The 25,455-nt window shown below is 37.0% G+C and overlaps 1 protein-coding gene across 2 annotated transcripts in view; it reads left to right on the top strand.

Annotated features, from left to right (window-relative positions):
- Positions 1 to 22,147, top strand: part of MCCC2 (methylcrotonyl-CoA carboxylase subunit 2) — a 34,691-nt gene extending 12,544 nt beyond the window's left edge. The window contains exons 7-17 of one of the 2 annotated variants that reach the window (XM_065861489.2): positions 3,336 to 3,449; positions 7,197 to 7,261; positions 8,172 to 8,271; positions 9,198 to 9,293; positions 10,502 to 10,574; positions 10,772 to 10,848; positions 12,900 to 12,966; positions 13,237 to 13,393; positions 14,161 to 14,275; positions 15,542 to 15,627; positions 21,713 to 22,147. In XM_065861489.2, coding sequence (XP_065717561.1) covers positions 3,336 to 3,449; positions 7,197 to 7,261; positions 8,172 to 8,271; positions 9,198 to 9,293; positions 10,502 to 10,574; positions 10,772 to 10,848; positions 12,900 to 12,966; positions 13,237 to 13,393; positions 14,161 to 14,275; positions 15,542 to 15,627; positions 21,713 to 21,830 — 1,068 coding nt within the window. In that variant the 3' untranslated portion in view covers positions 21,831 to 22,147. The remainder of the gene's footprint in view (positions 1 to 3,335; positions 3,450 to 7,196; positions 7,262 to 8,171; positions 8,272 to 9,197; positions 9,294 to 10,501; positions 10,575 to 10,771; positions 10,849 to 12,899; positions 12,967 to 13,236; positions 13,394 to 14,160; positions 14,276 to 15,541; positions 15,628 to 21,712) is intronic. The other variant, XM_071801736.1, reaches the window with a different exon arrangement.
- Positions 22,148 to 25,455: the final 3,308 nt, after the last annotated feature.

Raw genomic sequence — 25,455 nt, 5'->3', positions numbered from 1 at the left:
AAGGAAATTTTCAGGATATTCCACCTGAGAAGAAAAATTGTTTTAGAACATTAGGCTTAGAAATAGATGTTGTAAACTCAAGCAGAGTAAATGTTTAGCTAACTTGCTCTTTCATCTGAGTACTGTCATGGAAGTATTTCACCACCATATTATTTTGACATACTTGACTGTTGAACTCATCATTAATGTATACAGGACTTTATTTTCTTCACTCTTAACAACATCTGTCATTGAGAGGCATCGTTGGGTTGGAACCATTTTTATTTATTCTTTGTGAAAAGCTGTGCTTGTTTGAATCTTCCAGTTCAAAAGGAGGAAATAGAAGCAAATACTTCCTTTCTGTGTGAAGCAGAGGCACTGGTCAAGGATATGGTATTCCTTCTGACTCCTCCTAACATGGCAGTCATTGGCTTTGCTTGATTTCTGAGGAAACTACATTTGTTACCTTGAAAGCTTTTGGGGACATTTTGGAAGCAAGACAGACTTCAAATCTTCAACCATCTTTTCCTCTACCAAAGAATCCTGAAATCCATTGCATCCAAAGAAATGCAAGGCATAAGATTCCAACACCCCACTGAATCTCCTTAGAAAGTCTGACATAATTTAATTTCTGCAGTTCTTTTGTTTCCAACAATAAAAGTGGAGTAATTGCAGTGAGTAGATAGGTCTCCAGCGGAAAAGTACTATTAGTTAGAAGAAAAATATTTAAGAAAAAAAGTTTACAAGCTGACAATCCTGCAGAGTCACTCATAGTTCTAGGTTGTACTTATATTTATATGTGTGGATAAAATTGGTCCCAGCATTTTTGTGGAACACCATCTGTCAAAGGAGACGGTCAGAGGGCTGTTTTACTGAATTTTATTTTTGGGGGAAGTTTTGGTAAACCTTCTTTTTGCTAGAGACTCCAGTCATTATCTGGTATGGGAACCCTGGGCTTTATATGTTATGTCAAAGATGAATACGTAAGCCCAGTTAGCAAGACTAAAATTACTGATGTTTCTAGAAATGCCAGGCCCTAAAGTCATGCTGGTGTTTTCCTGAATATCTTGAAACAACTTTAACATATTTGTAAAGTTCCTTATAAAGCTGAACTTGTTTTTATTTTGATGACCATGTAGTGTTGTATTAAGAGTAGCATTGTACTAATATACAGTAAAAAACTAAGTGTAATAAAGATTTCCCTTTCAATAAAACACATTTCTGTTTGGTATGACACTAATGAAAGTTTAATTTTCTTGGTATTAAATAGGTGAAAGTTTAACTTAAAATATTTATGGAAGACTGGGAAAAATGTTTTACTGAAGTCCTTCATCCTACAGGATGTAATGTGGATGCTTTTTGTTTGGGAGGTGTTTCTATGCTTTGTTTCCTTTCAAAAAGGCACTATTAACAATTGTAAATCTGCTATTGATTCTGTGCTAACAGACTGTGGTAGCTAGAATCATCTTCCCTGTCTGAGCGAATATTTTGTTAGGAAATGGTGTTAGGAGATTATGCTCCCTCTGTTTTCCATTCTGGTTAATTCTTCTGACATTGAAGTCTGGATGCTGTTTGTTTTCTAACTGCTGTTCTTTGCTGGGGCCTGCCTGAAGGTCAGTTTCATCAGTTCACCAGCCCTTCTCAATTTTGCCCCTAAAGTGCTTGTTGGGTTTTTTTGCCCTTTTTTTCCTTCCAGTTGCCGATGCTGCTTTTAATTTCCACCTCCACTTTTACCTGTGACTAATTTATTATACTCCTACTGCAGCCTTAAATTGCATTGATGTCTGTATGGCTATGAATCAGAAAGCTGTGATTAGCTTCTCATTAGCTGCTTCCTAAGCTCTCTCACACTCATATGCTGCATGGATACAATGGGGAGCTGATCGGTGGGCATGAAGTACTGTGTGTGCATTCATAACTGTTCATTTTTATTGCTCTCTTAAGTAATTTCCTATGCAGTAGTCCAAAGAACGAAGTCAGGAAGTAGCAGATCAGTTCAGAGTTTGAGGTTGTGCTATTTGACAGATAGGTTTTGTTTTTTCCAATATGTACATGTTCCAATTCATGCATTAGAAAAAGTAACACCCGAGTTAAAGTTTAAATGCAGGCATAATTTTCAGCATGAGCATGGTAAAATTAAGACTAAGAAAAAACCAGACATCCCAGGGGAAAAAAAAAAATCAAATGAACTTTTTCCCCAAGTTTCTCCCATTTCTAGAGGCTTACTTTGTTTGTATTTACCAGGAGGTATTTATTAAATGCACAACAGAAATGCTGCAGATTAATCTTGTGACTTTTAGCATACTGAAAACTGTTTGCTGAAAAAGCTGTTTGATTTAATGGTAGCAGGTTGACATAGTTCATTTACTGCTGCTTTAGATCCAGGTAATGTCATTTGGAAGTTTTATTTCTGTGTGCTGTTTTCTTTTAAGTGCAAACATTAAATTATCATTTAAAACATAACACTACTTCATGTCACTTTAGAAATATTTCCAAACAAAGCTAACACAAGATAACATTATTTTTTCTTTTAAATTTTTTATATAGTTGTGAAAGTGTTTCTTATTGTATTTTCCGTATGAGTATTCAATTTCTTCTGCTTTACAAGGGTTTTTGAATGAATCTTTGGAGGAGCTCCCCCCAAAGGAGAAGTTAAATGAGAAACTTCACTTTCACAATCACATACAGCTACAGTATTCATCATATCTGGGATCAAGTCAGTTTTGTAAAAGTGTCATCAAAGTATTACTGGTAGAAAATGTTCATTGGGTAGATGTTAATCTCAAAATTAGACAAAAGGATAAAGCAGAGATTATTCATGCTAAAATCTATAAGGAGATAATCAACATGCCTTGAAGCAGCAGCATTAATTAGTTGATCAGTTGAAGAACTGAAGTTGCACACTGGTAGATGTGAGGAATTTTCTTCAGAGGATGTTAACATTGGTGAAATTATGGCAGCAAGCAACAACTGAATCTCTGACTTAAGTGTAAATACCAGGAACAGCCTCTAGGTTTCAACCTTTTACCATTCATCAGTAAAAGCAGATTTCATGGTAGAACATGCACCTCTTCAAGCATTTGACATATGTAGCACATGGTACTTCATATATAAATTTTCCTGCAGGATGGCCTGGCGATCATAGTTAGGAGACTGTTGAAGACTCGAGAGATGCCCTATTCTTTTGAAAAAAGCTAAAACATAAACAAAATGTTCACTCTGTTAGGCAGAATAATTTTGCAGTGCTCTCCCAGAACCTGTATTAAAATCAGTACAATATATAATAGTAGCATGTGCATTTGCTCATTTTAAGGGATGGACAGTTAATTAACTTGTGGTTTTTGTTTTTCCAATAGATAGCAGTAGTAATGGGATCCTGTACAGCAGGAGGAGCATACGTGCCTGCAATGGCTGATGAAAGTATTATTGTTGGCAAACAGGGAACAATATTCTTGGGAGGTCCACCACTGGTAAGGCTGCAGAAATTTCTAGTAACATAGCCTCTCCAAGAAATTGTGCTGCTGACAATTCTACAGCTTAAACTATTGGGACGTTTCTTGGTGAGATATTTCCAGCTATTCAGTAGATTAGTTTGCAGTTTTTAGGCGTATCTGAATTTTTATATCCTAAATTAAATCTTTTCTGTCTGTTAGAAGTGTATGTGTAAACCAGACTTTCTTAAGGTATTTTTATTACTGCTTTCAAGATTGGTGTGCACATTTTAAATGACAAAAATGCTTTCTGTATTCAATTATGTAGTCTCTAGGTTTGATATGAAATTTAAAAAAAAAAGACAAGCATGTATCGTACATCTCAGAGTCAAGATCAGAGAACTTCAGAAGCGGGACTGATCTGCTGTATTTTAATGTCAGTTTACAGACAAAGGACATGCACTTCTGATGGAGTTCATAATCATTCTCTTACTTTCTTAGCAAGGAAGTTGTTTCTAGGGAAACTGATGTGAAGAACTCCTGTGAATTAAAACTTACTTTATTGTGGAACTCAGTGGAATTTGTGACTGCGCAAAATATTGCAGTGTATGACAGCTTCAAAATTAAAGTTTCTTGGCTCCAACAGGAAAGGGAGTACTGGAGAGGATTTTATTTAAAAAAAAAAAATCTATACCAGTTTATGTCCTCATGTAGGCTCAGTTTTATACCAATACAAATAATAATCTTTGCTGACAGATATTATTTTACCTCACACAAGCTTTATGAGAAAAAAGGAATTTCCAGTAGTAGACATTATGTTAGCGTTAGAGCTAACAGATAAGGCAATACCCAGCACAACTATTCTGGTCTCTGTGAAGTCTGACTGGATAAACTTACTTTTCTGAAGTAGTCAAATATTTGTCTCATTGAACAAACTGGTCTGAGGCAGTATGTTGGCTCTGTTTTGCTTATAGTCTTTGGGGAACTTTTAGGCATGCCTCCTGTGACAAAGACAAGTGCAAATCAAGTGTTTCTCTAAAGTCTTTCCAACTTGACCAGGCATAAATGGAGAAATCACCCTTTAACAACATTGTTCATGAAAATGCTGCTCCACGCTGTTCCTGTAGTAAAGGAGGAGGAGATGTCTGCTGGAAGTAGGAAAATGTAGCAGGTCCCATAAACTATGGGAAGACAACCACTGGCAGATTTCTGGTTGACCAGTTACTACGGCGTGATTATGTTAATTTCCTTAAAAGCATGAAAATCTTATCCTGTGATGTCATTTAGTGTTTACTTGTATAGCACTGCTCTCATTTCCACAGTTTGTTTTTGCATTTTGTTCTTTTCCTTTACAGTGTTGGGATTTTTCCCCTCACTGTGTCATCTTGATGCTAAAAGTGAAAGTAGCATTTTATATCCTTATTTTTTCTTCCAAAGGTCCATCTATAGATGGATTTTAAATTCTTGTGCAGCTTGAGAGAAAAAAAAAAAAAACAAGTCCCATCATTTATACAGACATACTTTCTTATGGCTGGTAAATGCTTATTACTGTTCCAGAACATCTTAAATTCATAATGTAACTGGCATGTTGAAAGCTGCAGTGGGTGACACACCACCTATAAGTACAAGGATACTTTGTTTTCTGCCATAATAAGATAACTTGTTTAGCTTGAAGTATTTTATTATTTCAGTGAAGGCTTTCCAAGTTGACAGGAAGAACAAAGTAATCAGTAAAAGCAGATGAAATAATTAATAGCAACTGTGTCATTTAATGCTGATTTATTTATTGCTCATTAGAATTTAAAATTCTACAAGTTCTTTGTCTCTGGGAATTTCTTTGGCAGTAATTGTTTTTCCTAGGTCTCTGTTTCTTTTTATCTTGTATTAGTCTTTTCAGCTTGTTGTTCGTAGGTAAACAAAGACAAATCCTCTCTCAAAATTAAGCCATTTTCTGTAAATTTGTCACTATAATTTAGATATTAGGAGTTTCTTGGTGAAAAATGACATAAATATGAATGAAGATACTAGTTTGAGAATAGTATCAGTTGAGTCATTAACACTGGGTGATTCATTAATCTTTTTATCAAGTTAAAGAAATTAGTATGTTGAAAGAAACTTTTACATCAGACTGTTACTAGCTTGGTCATTGTGTTACAAGTAACTGCCCTGCTTGCAGGAACACCTGAACTGTCTAAGTACAAACTCTTTCTTGGTCCAGCACAGTTCATTAGCTCAGAGCCTGTGGCATATAAAGTGGAGGTACTACTTCTGGATCTTGCTCAAGTTCAGACTAACTTATTGCAGAAGCTCAGCTAGTAAATCTGAAAGACCTGAGCAAACGCAGCTCTTCTGACATGGCATTCCCATTGGCAAGAGTGCTGGGGAGTGCTATGTACTTTGAGTGATTCTGCTTGGAGCTGTGTTGGAGCTGGGAAGGTTCATCAGACTCTGGGAAACCCCTTAGGTGCACTGAGTAATGTATCCTGGAGGGCTTACTCAAAGCCAGTTTCTTCCAAGCTCCAGCATTAAGCACATACAAAATAAGGCAGCGAACACCCAGTACTCCCAGGAAGCAGGCTAGAAAGCTGAAGAAAAGGGAACCATACTCTCTTGTTCTAAGACAACAGTAATCGTTTAACATTGCGAGGGAATTTAAGTCATACATGTGTATAACTGAGATGTAGCACAGGAGACTTTTGCCAGGATAGGCAGCTGACAAAGGGTGGCCTTCGTCAGGTCTCGAAGGAAGACTTGGCTGGGCAAGTCAGAGGCTGCAAGAATGTTGTGAGGTTAGAAAGAATGAAAACTTCTCACCACTTTCAGAGGAAGATTTCACAACTATCCTCCGATTTAGTTTGTTCCTTAGCAACCCGCAGATGTAATGATCCGTATCTTTGTGCGTGTACTTCAAACTTTAATATCACTACTTGTCAGCTTTTCTGTTCGGTAGAGCTTTTCATATTCTCACTGAAAACATTTTGCTTGCCTTTCTGTAAGCATCAAAATTACTTCAGACTCCCATAGAAAGTTCCATTCTGTGTTGTAGCAGATATTGTAGCCATTGTTGCGTATGCTCTGTTCCCCAAAACGTCTTTCATATATGAAAAAAATTGGATTGGATTTTATCACTCACCAGCCTAAAACAAAACATCCCGAGGAAGTGAAAGAGAATTGCTGATGTTTGTTATAATTAGTCTTGGGATGCGTACGCTAAAAAAAATGAGTTTCAGATACAGTCCAAAGTCTAAAGGGCAAGTTTCTTTGGCCTTCATTTTAGAAAGGTGAGGAATAATGACTTTGTGAACACAATAGCAAGAGGAAAAGTGTCACAGCAGCGGTAGCATCTAGGGTTAGGGTTACAAGAGTTTGTGTAAAGAAAGCAAAGTCAAAGCATGCTAAGTTTCAACTGAGGTTTGTTTGAAACAGTAAAGGGAAGTATCATGTTTGAAACTGCTTGTTGACTGCTAAAAACTTTTGCTAAAACGCATATTCATGAACCTAGAGGGTATGTAAGTATACGCACACTAATAATGGACACAGCAATAAATATAAGAGTAAGTGAAGACTCTTTCTCAATAAAAACTGTGTGTAAAGATACAAAGAGAAATTAAGAAATTTGACAAGATTCTGTGTTGTCACAATTTAAATACCCTGAGGGAGAGTAACTAAGGATATATTATTAATGAAGAAGCATTTTTCAAATATCTGTTTTATTGCTATAACTAAGCCCATATAAATACTACTGCAAGACAAGCTCTAAAGCTCGTTTTCATTTTCTTGTGGTAGGTTAAAGCTGCAACAGGTGAAGAGGTATCAGCAGAGGACCTTGGAGGGGCAGATCTTCACTGCAGGTTTAAAGAAATATTTTTCCAGAGTTAATTTCTTCCATCCTTTAGACTTTAGTAGGATGTATTTTATTTTATTTTAAAAATTTATCTTATATTTAGACCTTTTTTAAAACTATGTTTAGATTTTGAAAATTAAGGTTTTTTGTGTCCCTATCTGGTGCTGATGAATCATTTTATTGTGAGAGTAGCATAGTTACCTTATATTAATCTAGTTTGGATCTTGTTTCCTTCATTTACTACTTTGAAATACGTAGCTAATGTACTGCAGCATCACATATAATATGGAGGGGTTTTCTGTACTGTTTAATACTGAGTGTTAATAGAAAAATACACATGGAGGAAGATAACATTTTGTAGATTTGTATCTTTCTTAATGTCAGTCAGAACTTACTGCAAACAAGATCAAAGTAGCTGGGTTTTTTTTTAAGAGAATACTTGTTATGAAAGCAAAGAATTCTATGCACTTTCTAGTTCTAAAATGAATAGTAAACAAAATTAGGTATTACTGTACTATAAATGCTTAATTTTTACTTCAATTAACGTGAATAAAGAATTATTTTTAAGGGCAGTTTATGATGTTTTTCTAAACATGTGGTTTTTTTATAATGTCAAATCAATTTTAGTTTCCATTTGAACAATGTTTGGCATCTTTTATATTGTCATTTAGATTTTTGACTTCCTAGAATTGCTATTTTACATCATGTCTGAAAACCTGAGTGTACTGTTTCAAAGAAAAGTTCAGGCGTGGGTTTTATTTTAAAAGTAATTTCATAACAAAACATGAAGAGCTGTGTTGTAGCATTGATATTTTAAAGATAAATATAAGACTTTTGAAGTCAAAAGTTTTTAAAACTTCAAATTTTGTTGTCAGATTTTTTTTAGTCTTATTATTGCTATTGTTATTTATATACAGAAAATCTGGTGTAACAGATCATTATGCTTTGGATGACGATCATGCACTTCATCTAGCAAGGAAAGCTGTAAGACGTTTGAATCTCCAAAAGAAAGTAGATGTAAGTGTATATAACCTGAAAACACTGCATTGTTTGAATTAGGAATGCTTTTCTTGACCTGATTTATATGACGTGTTTTTTGTCTCTGACTTTAGACACTTTGAAAATTGAAGTTATGGATTTTGTCCTTGAAGATTTCTCTAAAGTTTTGGTTCTGCAATTGCATTCATACTGCATTATTCCTTATAAAATTACAGGGATTACATGCAAGAGTGAAGCAACTACAACAATGCTTCCGAATCACAGAATTGTGCTTTAAGATAAACACCTTGTAAGACTAGGTTAATTTTAATTTTAGGCCTGCGTGATCCTTCCCATGGACTTAAAGAGCTACTAATTGAATACACGTTTTCTAAGCTAAGTAATGAAAGGTGTAAAACTGAGAAGATAGACCAAAGTTGCATCATTGTGTTGTATTGATTTAAAATTCCTTGTAGGAAACAGGATGAATAGCATATGGGGGAGGAATTGCTATAGCTTTTTTTTGGCAGGAGACATGGGAGGGTGGATTGAAGATTAAAGCTCAGCAACTGCAGGAAGACAAGATGTTGCATTCAGTTGCACCGCAAAAATCTTCATTATCTTCTCAGAGTACTACCTGCCTGAGAGGGCATGGGGAAAGTAAGCGAATGGGGGGAGAACATGCTTTATTTTTGATAACATTGAAGAATTGGAGCCTGTATGGAAGTAAATGCAGAAGTAGAAACAAAGATAACAGTAAGTGAGAAAGTGTTACCAACCCTCAGTTTAAGAAACTTGATATTTATGCAAAATGAGGACAAACCACTATAGACGTTTTGATGTGGTTGGTGAAGAGAAGACTGTGCTTAAGGCAGCAGGCAAATTAATTGTTGTTTGGTTTTCTAACTCAAAATGTGGACTAATAATTCCTTTGTTGTTCAAATTATTTTGTTAAATTGCTACAGGTGACTATAGAACCATCAGAAGAGCCTTTGTTTCCTGCTGATGAAATATATGGAATAGTTGGTGACCAGCTCAAAAGAAACTTTGATGTCAAAGAGGTATGAATCTGAATGCAAGATCTCCATGCCCATACAATTTCCTTTCAGGAAATCACTCTTTATGTCGTCATCGTTTGTCTACACAAATCTGATTTGGGGTTTCATAAAATCTTGTACTTCATTATTTTATATTTTTGTCCAGTGGATCCATTGCAATGGCAGTGATATGTTGAAAATATAATGCTTTTTGGTTATACTTTTAAGAAGGATGAACAAGGATGAGAGTTTGACAGCATTCTGAAAAAGCTGCCGGGAGATAGACTTGCCAAGTGATAGGACAATTTTCTGTTAATCCTGTGAAAGTAAATATCAAATACTTAAAGATTTGTGGAGTATAAGCACCCCAAACAATTCAGTGCTCTCCCAGCCACATATGGAGACTGTTGTACTCTACTGCAGGTCTAGTGCAATTATTTGCCTTTGTACCTTCATCCGAGACCCCATCCTTTGTCATATTTTGCGTATATCCCATATTCAGAGCCCTTTTCACTGCCAACCAAATATTTATTTTAGGAAGAATCTTAGTATGTATCTCTCTTAAGCTACTTAGTCAGAAATTAGTAGGATTTGTTTTGCATAAGGACAAAAAAGATGAACACTTTTATCAAGTATCATGCTACTGTCTTGAAAGTTGTAATGGGTTGGATTTATATTCTTTTGAAGTTGCAGTAAATATCTTCTGGCAAATGTCTTGCTAGCTGTGGGTCTATATTTTTATAAAATGACTCCTTTGCCTATCAGAGAAACCTCAGATCGCATCTTTGTTATCATTGTATGTCACAAACTTTAGGAAAGCTGAAAATAAACTTACCTCTAAGAAAGTGACTCATAGCTGTATGTGTTTTTCTCTTTATAAATATGAGTCTATTAATTAATGTTTAATATAACCAGAGATAGAAGTTTTTCTTTGAAATTTAATGAATCAGGGAAACTTTGTTCCCATATAATTTAAACCATTTGACTAGAAATATTCTTAATCTTGGAATTCTTTTTGTTTATAAATGTGTAGATAAATCACACTTTAAAAAGTAAATGGGCTTTGCCTGCCATACAACCTATTAATATGGTGGGATGCTTGATTTTCACTAAATAGAAAGCATTTATTTTTAAGCTATATGTTAGTAGGTTAGCACAGTCTTTCTTTCTAAAAAAAATAGAAGCAATGAAATATTAGGATTTTCATTTTGTTTTTCTGGTTTTTTTTGAAGGTCATTGCTAGAATTGTAGATGGAAGTAAATTTGATGAATTCAAAGCCTTGTATGGGGATACTTTAATTACAGGTATTTGAAAATACAATTCTATATATATTCCCACTGTTTTTTATAGTTGGATTCCATCTGTTTGGCTCACCCATTGATATTTTAGTAACATTTCTCTTCAAAAGCATAGCAGTATCTGTTACCAAGAGAAAGTGATACCTTTATATGCTATAAGATAAACATATGTGAAAATTTACAAATTTATCTTTCTCCTTCAGGATTTGCAAGAATATTTGGTTATCCAGTAGGAATTATTGGAAATAATGGAGTTCTTTTCTCAGAGTCAGCAAAAAAGGTAAATAGATTATTAGCTTCTTTGCTATTGAGAACAAAACTTTAGGTGAACAACTTGGTCTTGAAATGAGAAACTTTTTCAAATAATGAAAGAGGGCTGGCTTCACATTTTTCATGTAAATATGAAATAGCTTATTAAACTGTAAAAATAATTGACTGTATTTTAGAAACAGCGTTCTGTACATTTTTCTGATATGTAGATAGGTCAGTAGGAAGATACAGTTAGACAAACAGCATTTGAACTTGAATGACTACAACACAGTTGAAATAGTATATGCTGAAACTTACAGCTATTACAAGAAAAGTCTGTGCTGTTTGCATGAAATAATCTATTAGTCGTAATTCCTAACCTCTCAACTGTTAAGTACTGCAATAAATCACATCGTTATTTTTGTAATAACTGGATAATTTCAAACCTGGATTCCAGTACTCAGTTCATTGGTTTCCCAGAGATTTAATTTTCATAGTTTGCCATGGCAGCTCCTGCCTTAGAGTAGGGAGTGAAAACATGTGCAGCGTCATAAATTCTGTGAACTTAAATATGTTTTGTGAATTAAATGGCATCTTTGATGGAATCTTGTGATTGCATTAGAAGTCAATAGTGCTTTACAGATTGAGCTTGGGGGATTGCTGGTGATGAAGAGTTTCTGAGTATGGCAGAGTGGTTACTGACCTTGTTTTATGTTGTTTGGTTTGGTCCCTTATTTTTTTAAAGAAACTACTGTCAGTTGAAATTTTGTAGTAGCAGTTATGTATGATAGTTTTGTTCTAGCAGGCTCCTTAAACTAATTATGAGGAAATCTGTATTGAAAATCTATAGGAAAAAGGAAGCCTTGATGGGAGACTTGGAGAAAGGAAGTAATTTTACTTGATTTATAGCTGTAATAAAATAATACACAAAATAGAGTTTCCCGTACTGAAGGAATACTTTCAACTTGGAGCACTGCAGTAAGTGATATTGTTTTAGGCTAGCATTTGTTTTAGCACAGTTATTTCCAAGTTGAAATTAACTCCTTCCATATTTCTAATACTTTTGGTATTTTAGTGCTGCAACTTTTTTTCCTACCAATCAAAAAAAATGTAAGGAATATTCATCTGATGACTTCCACTGTCAGATCAGTGCTGTAAAAGGAGATCATCAAGTTTTGCTTGTTTTACTGCTAGAGACCTTTGTCCATGGTGTTGCTTCTGTAACCATCATAATCTGCCAGTATTCCTTCGTTTTCTTTTGCATTTTTGTAATGAGTTGTAAAACATCTTTTTCGCATGATCATCACAATGCTTTTTGAGTGCTTCTCTGAAAAAACTAGCTGAAGATTGGTTTATGATTTTTCTCTTTTTCATTGTAAATATTGCTGGGTTTGTATTGCAAAGAGGTTGGAGAATTTTTTCAGTTGCTCAGCTCTCTACCTTTTTTTTTTTTTAATACCAACAGTGAGTAAATAACCTGAGGAACTTTTTAGATTTGGATTATTTCTAGTTGAAACAGAAGATTGGAATCTACTGTTTGTATCTTTGCCGTTAAAATTGTTTTTTTCTAGAATATGGGGAGAGGGCATCTGCCCTGAGGAAAAGGAAAGGGTGTTACAGCAATCAGCAGGGCCATGAGCAAATAATATATGTGGGCCTTTCCCAGTTTTAGAGAATAATTTTATTTTGTACAGGAGATGGGGAGATTTATTTTTTTTTCTGATAGGCCGTCTTAATTTCTGTGACGCAGTCTTACAAAACTCGATGTCAGATGCTGTTTGTGGTTCAGCTACATGTTGGCTGAGTCAAAACAGTTGAGCTTTTCAGTATCAGCAGTAAGGCTTTTAATAATTTCTGCTTTACCCTTGGACTCACACATTTTTGGCATTTTTTTCTGCTAGAATGAGTGTGTGTTTTGCAGTTGACTTTGGATGAAGCAGTAGCACCGCCCATCAGGGTGCAAATACTCCCATGGACTAGAGTGGAAGGAGACCTGTCACAGACTCCAGAGTGCGGGTGGTGGTAGCTTCACTGATCTAACTTTTAATGGCTTACTTTCTTTTCTTTCTTTCATCTCCACAGGGTACACATTTTATCCAGTTGTGTTGCCAGAGAAATATTCCCATTGTGTTTTTGCAGAATATTACAGGTAAATAAGCTCAATATTTTGAAGTTTTGTGATGTTGTAGGCTTTGCTGTTAACTGTCGAGGCTGTAACTTTTAGACATCATCTTGTGTGCTTTGTTTTGCCCACATCTCCAGACTGTTCTGAAATCAACCTGTCAGCAGCTGGTGAAGGCCTTGCCTTATGATTTGTTCTTCCATTTTTTTCTGCATGTGCTATAGGTACATAATATGACATATATCACAGTATAATAATACAAAGTTAGTCAGCCTTTTTTTTGTTGTAATTGTTTAGGTTTCATGGTTGGTAGAGAATATGAAGCTGAAGGGATAGCAAAAGATGGCGCTAAGATGGTAACTGCTGTAGCTTGTGCCAGTGTACCTAAAATAACAGTGATTATTGGTGGTTCTTATGGAGCTGGAAACTATGGGATGTGTGGAAGAGCATATAGGTAAGTGTTACTTCAGATTATCACAGGAGATAAGACTAAGTTAAGAGAACATAAACTTGAAGTACCACTCTGAAAAACTAAACTCTGGCAGAAGTTGTGCTGTTTGGAAAACAAATTTAATATGTTCATAAGTAAATAACCTGACAAACCTGTAGGGGCTGATAGGCTCGTGATTAAACTTGAATTAGGTGACGGAGGAGATCTTCTAACATGTAAATGTGCTGACGTGCTTTTCTCCCATTTTTGCTCTCGGAGGAGGAATTGTACAGTCCTAACCCATAATTAGGCAGTATGGGCTGGTCCCTTATTCTCATTCATGTGAAGAGTACTGGCTTGTGTAAAAAATCCTTATTCACTTTGAGCCTGTTTTAATGAGTGATGTTTTCAGAAGCCCTAAGGATGTATTTTTTGACCCTTTGGATATGACTCACATAAATGTTTTTCTCATTTTCAAGGTCCCTTATACAACTGAAGTTGTTGATGATATTCTTAAAGAGAAAAGTTCCTGGGTGGGGCTGAGGGAGTGGGGGTGAAGAGGCTCAAGAAAGAGAGAAATATTTTTGAAGGTGCTTGAATATAGGAAATCAGCAGAATTTTCACATTTTCAAATACAATGCTGCAAGCATTTCAATATGTTAATTTGCATTCTTTAAAAACAAATACATTGTAAGATTGTCATGCATAAAAATGAATTCTTAGCTGAGTAAGAATTAGTTCTTTACTAGGAAATAAGGCAATGTCTTAATATTTAATATGTATTTCTTCAGTCCAAGATTTCTTTATGTGTGGCCAAATGCTCGAATATCCGTGATGGGAGGGGAACAAGCTGCAACTGTTCTAGCTACAATAGCTAAGGACCAAAAGGCAAGGGAAGGACAACAGGTATATCTGTCTTCTTTCATTTGCAGTAAAGTCGTTATCGTTTACTTTTTCCCTGGAGTTGCACACTTGATGAGCTAGGAAAGGATGTTAAAAAGGGAGAGACACAGATGAACTGTGGATTTCCATGTGCCACCTGGTGCATTGACAAACATGAAGCAGTTGTGAAATGTTATTGTTTACATCTTACAAATGTGAAGATCATTCATGACTTTTCTTACCTTTTCTTAAAGAGAGGATTATTTCTCATATCATCATCTTTTTGTGTTTTGTGCACCAGATTATTAGTTCTGCCCAGGACGAGCAGCCAGGAATGCTCATTGGTTTGGGAGTATGAGGAGGAATATGCAAAAAATAAAAAGTCTTTCCAATTATTTTTGAAGTAGGCAGTTTTATAGAAAGCTGATCTTCAAATTATCCGGTGACTGAGAATTATGAAACTTAAAACAGAAGGAAGTCTATAGAGGCTTGGAGAAGGTTTTGGCTCATTTAAATATTTTAGTTGAAAATTAGTGGTACTGTGTTTAATAATCTTCTCTAGTTTCTCTATACACTCTGCTGTGTTTTTTAAATTACGTGGTTTAGAGTTACACTGATGGCCTTGGTCCCATAAGAAGTGGTTTTATTGTGATGTCTTCAAATTGCTTGTGTTTATTTTGAGTAGTTATTCAGAATAATGGAGTTGCATGCACGTGTTATCTCAACAGTTCTTTTTTATACACTTTACTTGGGCTTTCTGTGGATAGAATAAATTCACCCTCATCTCTCTCTGTCTTAATTTCCCAGATTGCTAAGATGAGCAGAATGATACCCAGAAAGAAGTTTGAGAAAAATAATTGTAGTTAGTGTCAGTAAGATGTGTTAGAAAGTTGAAAATTTTCTGAATTGTGGTGGTGACCCCTCTGGATCATAGAGAAACTGAGTGTTAGAATAGCATAGACTTGTTTTATTAAAAAATCTTGCACAAAAGCAACTCAGAATGGGGTTTATTTAGTACAGTAGCTTCAGTAGCTTCAGATGCTAATCCTCAATTATACTCAGTTAAGTACATTTTTACTCTCCTTTTCCCACCTACCCATTTTGAAAAGTGATACTTCATTGTCAAATACACTGAATTGATAATTGTGTGTAAAAAGGGGGAAAAACTTTGGGGAGGTCATTTAGACAGTTTCTTCTAGTTTGATGCTGCCTATAAAGCACTGCTGTCATTGTGGAAGAAAATGTTAACCATTATTTATCCTGTATTTGTTTATTTGCTTATTTTTTTAGTTATCAGAGGCAGATGAAGCAGCTTTGAAGGAGCCAATCATTAGGAGGTTTGAGGAGGAAGGAAATCCCTACTATTCCAGTGCAAGGTAACATATAAATGACTTTTCCAAAACTTAATTGTAATCACAGGACATAACATCTAAATGTCAGTATTGAAGAACAGCAGAACAGAGCAGTCTGGAAGAAAGATAGTGTTTGATGTGCAGGACTACAAAACAGTGAGCTTCAGATGAATGTTTTGTCTCTCTTGTCTCTGAGATTGGTGGTAGGTACTGTTTCAGAAGAAGGTGTGCACTTGCAGGAGTTACTCTGCTAGTTCCATAAGTAATGATATGGTAGCATGGAGTTTATATTCTGTGTATTTTATTCTGGGTAAGTTTTATGGTATTCTCTCTGGTGTAGTATCTGGTCACCTTTCCAAAGCCATTGATCAGTGTACCAGGTGGCTGCATGTGCATTAGGAATAATTTATTTTAGTCGGGTTCTGCAGATGGAAGAGGCCAGTGGTAAAGGAGAAGTTTCATAGAATAGAATCATAGAATAGAATAATAAAATAATTTTGATTGGAAGAGGCCCTTAATATCATCGAGTCCAACTGTAACCTAACCTAACTCTAGCACTAAACCATGTCCCTAAAAACCTCGTCAAATGCCTTTGAAACACCTCCCAGGATAGTGACTCCACCACTTCCCTGGGCAGCCTATTCCAATGCCGGACAACCCTTTCCATGAAGATTTTTTTTCCTGATATCCAATCTAAGCCTCCCCTGGCACAACTTTCAGAGAGACCTGAAGCCATTTACAAATCTCAGGTCATGATCTTGGTACATGACCATATTGGATGACAGCAATTTAGGAAGGACATTATCTGATGGGTGCAGCATATTAATATTTGTTGATGAATCTTTTGCAGCAATTTGGGCTCAGGTTTATGGAATATTAGTAAATGCCCAGGAGCTAGTTAGGCTGGTGAAGCAAGGTGTCATCCTGGAGTGTCACCTCTGGAAACTACCTTGGAGACTTTTGTGGCCTCTGATTGTTACTCTGCACCAGTTTTACCCCATCTGTACTGATCTTCCTGCACATCTCTCTGCTTGCAGTGCCCAAAAGCTAATTCTTCACAGGCTCTCTCCTGCTGATGATAGTAGAGGATAGCATAGAGGTGTGCCCCTATGGCTTCTCATTTTGCAGGAAGAATATTAGTCTCATACAACTATGGAGTCTGCTGTATGTTTGGGTTTGTGTAGCTGATGTAAAATTACTGATGGTTTTCTTATCTGCAAGCTGGGAAGTCTGGAAGCAAACTGAGTGCAGAGTGGTTGGGATATGATGAAATTTGGTGTGGGCATCATGGGCAGAAACTATGTGAACAGGTGGGTGCAAGATACTCTGTGAGAGTTACACAGGTGCCAATAAGAGAAGGAGCTTGGAGGCCTTTTTGTCTAACCTGATTCCTGGTTAATCTCATGTGTGACAATTCTGTTACAGCAGTAACAGCAGCAGCATAGCGTCAGTGAGCTCCTTTGTGTATTGTTTATCATGATTTGAAGGAAGATATAAAATCAATAGTAGCTTTTACTCTGTTTTGTGTTGGGGTAGTGGACGTGTGCAAACGTGAGCTGGCTGGGGTTGGGTTCAATGTGATGCTGCACTCAAGCTAATAAGCACAGCTGTGACATGAAGCCAAATGTCAGAGCTGAAATCCTGCTGAGGTTCATCTGGATAAAAGCAGTGAAAGCAAAATGCCCCTTTTCACACAGGAGTGCTTGTGAGAACAGCATGTGACTGGATCAGGTCAAGACAGGCCAGGCTGGTTTCTCTCTCTCTTCAATCCATGTAGGTGCAGTCTGCGTTGTCTAGGAGCTCTTAATTGCTCTCTGCTGTCCTGTAGAGATAATTTGGTATATCGGTAGATATTCATATGTTTTCTGCCCTGATTTCGTGCTTTCCTGCCAGCATTATCACGTGTGTGCCTTGTTCCTTCATTTATTGCTAATTCCTAAGCAAGATCTCAGACTGATAGCTCAAAAGTTTTAACTACCCTGGAGTAGGCTGCCCAAGCAGAAACAAAGAGATGAACCAGGGTTACAGTCTTTGCAGCAAGCAGTGTACTTGAGGAAAGGATGTATCAGCCTTGCACCTTGGAGCCAGCCCATTTGTCAGCCAACATCAGCAGCTGCTTATTGGCAAGCATTCACTGTAGGTCAGGGAGAAGAAGTAACCTGTTGTCTCTGCTCCCAGGCATGGATTGAAAACAAACAAACAAACAAACAAAAAATAACACAATTGACCATCGACTGAGGGTCAGGGTGCTGTATTGAAGCTGAATCTGGACAGCTTTCGTTTTGCCAGATGGCTGACTAGATCATGTCACCAAAAAGACCAGCAAGAAAATTCCAATAAACAGCTTTGCATTACAGAGAGGCAAGAATGACGGATGGACAGAAAGACTGCTGTTTGTATTGCTGCAGCCAGTTTAGAGGCTTTCTCTCGCTGTCTGCTTGGTGAGACAAGGGGACCAGTGTGCCTCAACCTTGATGTTCATTGAGATTCATGTGACCCTTCCAGTTGGCTTCATTAGGCTTTGAATCAAACTTTTAGCTGTAATAATGAAAGAGAAGGAAAATGCCCCAATGATCTTAAAAGACAAGCAAATATTCCTGTTTACTCTGCTTATATAATTTCGCTTAGAAATTATGATTTGTTATATGTACAGGATGTCAGTACTGTTCCCCACAGTTGTATTTTCTAATCAAACTTTAATCAATTATTTGACTAGAACCTTTCATAGTGAGCAGTCTTAATTAACGACAGTCATTAGGCAGCACCCTTTTTAATGAGTTATATTAATCTGCTTACAGGTTTCTAAAAGGAATTCAGCGGTTTGCATCTTAACAAATTATATGAGCATTTTGCTTTTGGGAACTTCATTTCTTTTACTCACAGTGTCTGTGTCACAAATATTTTATGAGTGTGGATGTGACTCATGTTCTAGCAATGGAGTTTTAATAGATAGTTTAATTATTAATGTTACATCCCAGTAGAGAATGCAGTTTTCTTTAAACAAAGAGAAGCAGAAGCCAGGGGTGACCATGTGAAAGAAGCCAGACTTCCATGCAACATAAAACTTTTGTTGTTGTCAATATAAATTAGTTGTGTGGTTACAAAAAAACGAATCTGCCATTAAAATGTGCTTCATTTTTGGAAGAGTTTATTCCAGTGGTAGTCACTGTGCAGTTGCAGCTTGGAAGGGACCATATTACATTGGTGATTCGTTCTGATTCAGTTCATCCTTGCTCTCCTCAGGCCCTTAACAGATTTATTAAACTTTTAAGAAATATTAATTCTTCCATTCAGTTTCAGTGTGTTTCATAAATAAAAAGTTAATTGCAAGTGTTCATTAAAAAACTTTATCTGCAGAGCAAAAAAATCCTTTAACAGTCAAACCCAAAATTTGCGTAAAAATAGATATTACTATGTCTGAGATTGTTCTACAGTTGTGCTTTTCACAGTCCTAAGGAAACAAAGAGTTTGTGGTTGATCTGACCTCACAAAATTACCTGCTTTTCGCTACTAATATTTCTCCATCCCTTTGGCGAATTCATCAGACTGTATTCATCAAAACTAAACCAAGATCTTAAATACAAGAAGAAAAGCATATGCCTTGAACTCCAGAATTCAAAATACTTCATGATGTTGCAACTATAGAAAGTGTTGTTTCTTGGCCATTCTGTTACGCTAGATTGCATGAAAAAGTATGACCACTATTTTGAGGAAAAACAAAATAATTCAAACAACTCTTAAGTCACCCTTAGTAATACTTTGGTTATTTGCAACAAAAAGTTTCCAGTTGGTTTTGCCGTGTGGGAAGAAGCACTTAACTCTGAGTCTCTCTTCAATGGAGTATTGTTAAAATATGCCAAAATATTTTAGTGAGTTATTACTTAGAATTGAAAGCTACAATTAGAGAGGAGTTGTTCACAGGAACCAGACTGCAGAATATGATGTGGACAATTCATGTGTGTCTTCTGCACCAGGATTTGCTGTTAGTACCACTCCTGTGGAGACACAAGCGTGGCTGCTAGAATGTTCCAACACACAGCTCACTGGCCCAGTAGAAAGGAGATGCTGAGAATCCTCAAATGAGAACAGAATACATAGAGCTACAGTTTCCTTATATTTGTAGTTTGGGTTTATAGTTTGTTTTGTTGTTTTGTTTGTGGGTTTTTTTGTTTGGGTTTGGTTTGGTTTGGTTTGGTTTGGTTTGGTTTGGTTTGGTTTGGTTTGGTTTGGTTTGGTTTGGTTTGGTGTGTGTTTGTTTGGGTTGGTTGGTTGGTTGTGTTTGGTTAGGGGTTTTTTTCCCTTGAAATAAGTTATTCTTCCCAGACTTCTTTCTCTGCTGCAGCCAGGTCAGCGAGTGCCACAGCTACTGTGGTGTAAAATTCCTTCCATCAAGCTTTTGTTTTCAGTCCCCAAAAAAAAAGTGTAACTTTGCCGAATTAACAGCAAAGTCTTCCCTTCTCTAAACCCCTTTCTCCTTTTGTACTTCAGCTGCACTCTTGTGCAAAGTTTAGGCTAACAGTCTCCTCTACTTGGGGAACTGCACCATGAAAAGACACATTTACAGTGGAACTTTCTTTCTGAGGTGGGTCTCTTCTTTCTCCTCTCTCTGCTGATTGGAGAACAGGCTCCTAAGCTGAGTCTGAACCCTCATGCCTCATCTTGTTACAGGTGTACTTTATTGCAGTTCCACTTTGTGTGTCCTAGGATTGATACATGTATTTGTTGTAAAATATAAAGCGTATGTTGTCTATCTCTTAATATTCGTAAAATCAGATTAAAATCTTGCTTTCACAGCAAACAGTGAAATAAGACAAAGATGGAAAGTAGAAGTGTCTGCTGCTGCCTTGAGCTTATCAGCCTGTGTTTGTGTACAGTTTGCAGTCCTCTTTTGAGGGTGAGGTTGGCACGTTTAGTATGTACAGAAGATCGCAAAATACATTGTTTCCTGTCTAATAAGTTGGGTGTTTTTTAATTAATCTTGAAACATTAGGAAATTTGCAGCTGGAAATTTGCAGCTGGAAACTTCAGTTAGAAAGGAATGGCTACACTTCGTCGTGGTAGAGTCAGTCTTAGCGCCCTCTTTATCACCCTTCCTTGTATTTTTAAATTTTCTACAGACAAATAATTGAATATTATCCAACACTGAAGTAAGTTCAAAAAATAATACAAAACAAGTCTTTCTAGGGAAAGATGGGATGGAGGAGGAGCATCACTGTTCACCAAAGATACTGTGCATTTGTTTTGCAGACACTGGTTAAAATTGATGCTTATTTAAGTGAGACTTGGGTTGCAATGAGCAGTGTGGTATCTTGTTTAAATATCCTGGTGAGGAGATAGTAGTTATACAATATTTACTGGTTTGTGGCCTGCTGGGGGTTTTGACAGATTTTATTTGGGGTAGATGGAGTTGTCATTGAGAACTGATGCCACAAGTACTTTAATTTTTGGATGAGTATCAAAGACGCTATTCACAAGTGTGTGTGTGAGTTTGGGAATTTGATGTTGGCTCATTCATAATTTAATTACCTTTAGCCCTGGGTTAAGGAGGATGTTATATTATAGTTGTTTAGAAATTTACTTCAGAAAAAAATAAATACAACAAATACTTGAAATACTTGTAGTTTACTTGGCTCTTTTAAGGATGAAAGAAGAAACACTTTTATTATTCTCATCTCACAGCTGAAGTAACCTGAATAAAATAATGATGTGACATAGTCCTTTAAATACCAGCATTCTTAACAGGAAAAGATAGGTAATTGACAAAAGTCACTTTCCATGTTAGTATTAAATAACAAAGATGGTCTCTTTAAGGTGATGATTTCATACTAAAAACAAGTATGAAGAATCTGACTTAAAATATGTAGAGCTGATGTTATTCATTTATCTAAGATTTATACTTTGTTCTAGAAGACAAATTCCACAGAGTAACACACACAAGTCTGTTGCATTGATGATTAAGGTGAATTAACTCCATGGCTTCAAGTATAATTTAGCTCTATATTCCACTCTTGTTAGTATCACTGTTTCCAGTTTCATGTGTTTGTAAATCTACCTGCTTGTATATGTTAGTTTCTATCTGTTATTACTGTCTGTTGTTTCTTTTTTCTAGATTATGGGATGATGGCATTATCGATCCAGCTGACACAAGACTGGTTTTGGGCCTCAGTCTCAGTGCAGCATTAAATGCACCTACGAAGAAGACAGAATTCGGGGTTTTCAGGATGTAAACTTAAATGTACACTCATCAGAATTACCTGTGTATATTTTAATTGGGACTGGAGATCAAACTAACTGCAGTGTTGAGGTGATTAAAAATAAAGATTTCTACAATGCTATTTTTAGTGGAAATGTCCTAATTATTTATTTTCACTGAATAATCATCACACAGTGTTTTGGTATTTTAATACTGGTTTGAGATCAGTCACAGTGCTTGTATTAACACTGCATTGCATGAATAAACTGCAACTTCTAGTGCTATGTTTAATGTTTAATAAGAAACTATTGATTCTATCCTTACATAAATAAATCTGAAAAATAAGCTACATATTTGGTTCTTCTCAACTCCTTTGAGTTCTTCTTCATGTTTCTCACATAAATACAAAATATTCTTGCAATCAAAAAAAATCCACATTTGCTAGTAGATAATTTTTCAAAACGAGATGTTCTGTAAGGGCAGGCAGAGTTCAACACAGCATGAAATTGTAGATTTCACACGGTTGTTGGAACTTTGGCCTTTCCCTGGCTTTCATCCAAAAAACATTGCTATTCTGTGTGGTTCCCTGAAGCCAGAACACCAGGAGAACCTGATGGATGCACAGTGTTCTCTGGAAGAGCCTATGTGGATATCCGTGGGAGCTGCAGGTTGCTGATAGCTCAAGATGAGGATTGGCTCCAAAGCTGTTTCAACATCTTGCTGTGTCACCCTGACCATTTTAGTTTCACAAAGACAGGGTGTTCTGCCCACGTGGGTCAGTGCTTCACCCCAGAGCATGTGTGTGAATCCCACGGACCGGGGCTGTTAAGATGCTGGCGTGCTTTAATTGATTTTCTTTATTTATCATAGTTTGCAGTGTGATGCTCTTCAATGATTCAGTGTCTGTAATTTCATTTGTTGTTTTTAGAAATATTGCACCTTGTAGAAACTGAACATAAGGCATGTTGTGCATCGAATGAGGCCGATACTGGGCTAGCTGGAACTAAGAAGGTGGTTTTATCGAGTTTTGCCCTACAGGTGTCCAGATAACCATTGGAAAAGACTGCTAAATGGCAGAAGTATTCTTCATTGAGAATCAAATCCAAGAACAGCTAATGTACTCAGATGAAGGTCCCCTCCTGCGCTGGCTGGTGGGGAGGAGAAAGGTTGCTAATAGGAGTAATTATCCTGGGTAAGACACTAGCTGTAGTCCTCCTAGACTAGGCTGATTCTTGTTCTTGTCTCACTGCAGTGAGAATTTGTAAAAGTGTTACGCATGGCCCCAGGATTTCTTTATCCTGAAAGTACAGTGACAATATTTATGGTTGCTGGACTTCTGAAATGCCTTTAAAAATACCCTACTTTTAAATACGTTGTCCAAAATCAGGACGTATGTATATATAAAATACAACCAGGGAGAAAAAAGGCTTCAGACCCTGAAATGATTGATATTAATGACTTCCAATAAAATGAACCGTTCTGTATTTTCTTCTAGGACGGCTGAGTAACTGCTTCAGGCACCAGTTGTATTTCCGCTCTAAATTATGGGCGATGTTTTCCCCATTCTGTTACTCCCAAAGCCATAAGGAAAACTGCCTTTTTCTGCTAAGAAAATTGGTCACTTGAGAATAATATTTCTGTTTTGAATATATTCTTTCCATGAGACTGGTAATGAAATCATTCTGAGTTGGAGACAGTAACACGTAATTCTGGGATATAGATAATGGAAGTAGATACGTTTGGGAGGATTCGTGCTTCTGAGAATGATAACTCCCTATCGCTTGCTACATCTGAAAGGGCAGTTATTTACAGTTATCAAAATTTCTTCCTCTAAATATGTGTGCAAGCCAAATCAAAACATGTCTCTGAATAAATAAGAATGTTCTGCCTTAGTAATATTTATCTTTGGAAACTTGCTAAACAAATGAAATTCATCAGCATGGTCTTAGCATCCCATCAGCATGTTCTGGTTAGGGGAGCAGAGCGGGACCCTCGCTGTAAAAATGATTTGAGGAATCAGTAGCAGTTATCACTCCCCCACTGCATAGCAGATTGTTCTGGAAAAGGTTTCTTAGGTTGACATGCTATACTTTTTACGTAGGTGCCGTCTGTAGGCAATGCGTATTGTGTGTGACAGCACTCTGATGGCAGAGATGGCCTCTTGCTGCCCAGAGGTTTGCTGAAACACTTCATTCTCTGAGGACCCACCAGGAGTCCACCAGGAGTGAGGAGTTGGACCCTGTGCTCTTACCACATTTGGTGATGTTAACAGGTATATTTACGCTGGAGCGCTACTCCATCGCATAGTCCTTCTCACTTTCCACTGCTATTACTCGTAACAGTTGGATGTTTAACAAAAGGAATATTAAATAAACCTAAAGAAAAGGTAGCTGCCACTCAAGAGCACAAGATTCCTGACAGCAGAGGCAATGTTAGAGCTCCAGGTGACTATTTCAAGACGTTCTACCCACCTCTGGAATGTCTCACCTATTCACTGTAGTATTGGAGCAGCTCACAACCATTAATCTCTTTACATATTGGAAAGGCTGATACTTACGATGACACTGATTTTTAAGATGGAAGTTAAGGAACAAGGGAAATACGGGTTCGCTGTATCAACTGCACAAGCTATGGTGGTCCAGGACCTTGAACTCACTGCTCTAGGCTTCCAGGGGACCTTTCTGGTCCTGTCTGATCTCATTGTGGAGGCTGATTTCCCAGCTGTACACCTCCCTCCTGCCTCAGAGCAGTGGCAAGGCAAGGTTACCGAGTTCAAGCTCTCTCCTGGTTAAGAGGGGTCAGCATTTGAGTACAAGGAGTTTTAAAGGGTCAATACTGTGGCCGTGAGTATGTTTTCAAATGCCTTCATAGAAGGAAGTGAGAAGCTGTGAATGAGGTGGCCTAAGCTGCTTGTCATGTCCCTGGATACTGCTGCAGGAACCAAGGGTGCCTCTCAAATTACCTGAGGCAGTGAATTCAGGATGGATCATAAAAAACCTGCCTGTTGCCATTGTCCTTTTTATTGTCATGACACCTAGGAACATGCTGAGAACCACTGAAAGCTGTCATCAACCAAAATCGGTGGCAGTTTGTGCTGCAAATGTCAAGACAGAGCCTCTGGTACACAGTCCTTGTGAGGCTTGCATGGCTGCTCCTAAGGCTGAAACGAGATGTGGCTAATGCACAGCCTCTGCAATGGCTCTGCCTGCAGAAATGGAGAGGCTATACATGTAATTTCTGAGAAGCCACTGGGTGCCCATTCCCACCCCTCTTTTGCCCATTTTGGGGTTACTTTAATGGGGAGTTTGTAGCCTCAAAGTTTGTGTTGGCATTTGTGTATGTGCTCTTCTTGTGAGAATGTATCTGTTATTTAGATGGCATTTTTCCAATCTGTTACTCATCAAGATGAATTGGTATCTCCTGCTGAAACAGATGTTATCTTTCAAGTATGCCTCTAGACTCTATTATTGCTTTGAATGTGGCAGAACCCTAATTTATCTTTGATTTTCCTCACTGTTCCAGATTTCAGCCAAAGAAATGTCTCGATTCAGAAAACCAATGATGGTGTATTATATTTGCCTTTTTTTTTTTAGCTGAGGTTTATAAATTAAGGCAATTCAATAAAGCACTTATAAAAGCCCACTGCTTTTCAGCAAAGC

This window comes from Patagioenas fasciata, chromosome Z, assembly GCF_037038585.1.
Source record: "Patagioenas fasciata isolate bPatFas1 chromosome Z, bPatFas1.hap1, whole genome shotgun sequence".
Classification (NCBI taxonomy): Eukaryota; Metazoa; Chordata; class Aves; order Columbiformes; family Columbidae; genus Patagioenas; species Patagioenas fasciata.
Note: the sequence above shows the minus strand (reverse complement) of the source record. Positions and strands in the feature narration are given on the sequence as shown.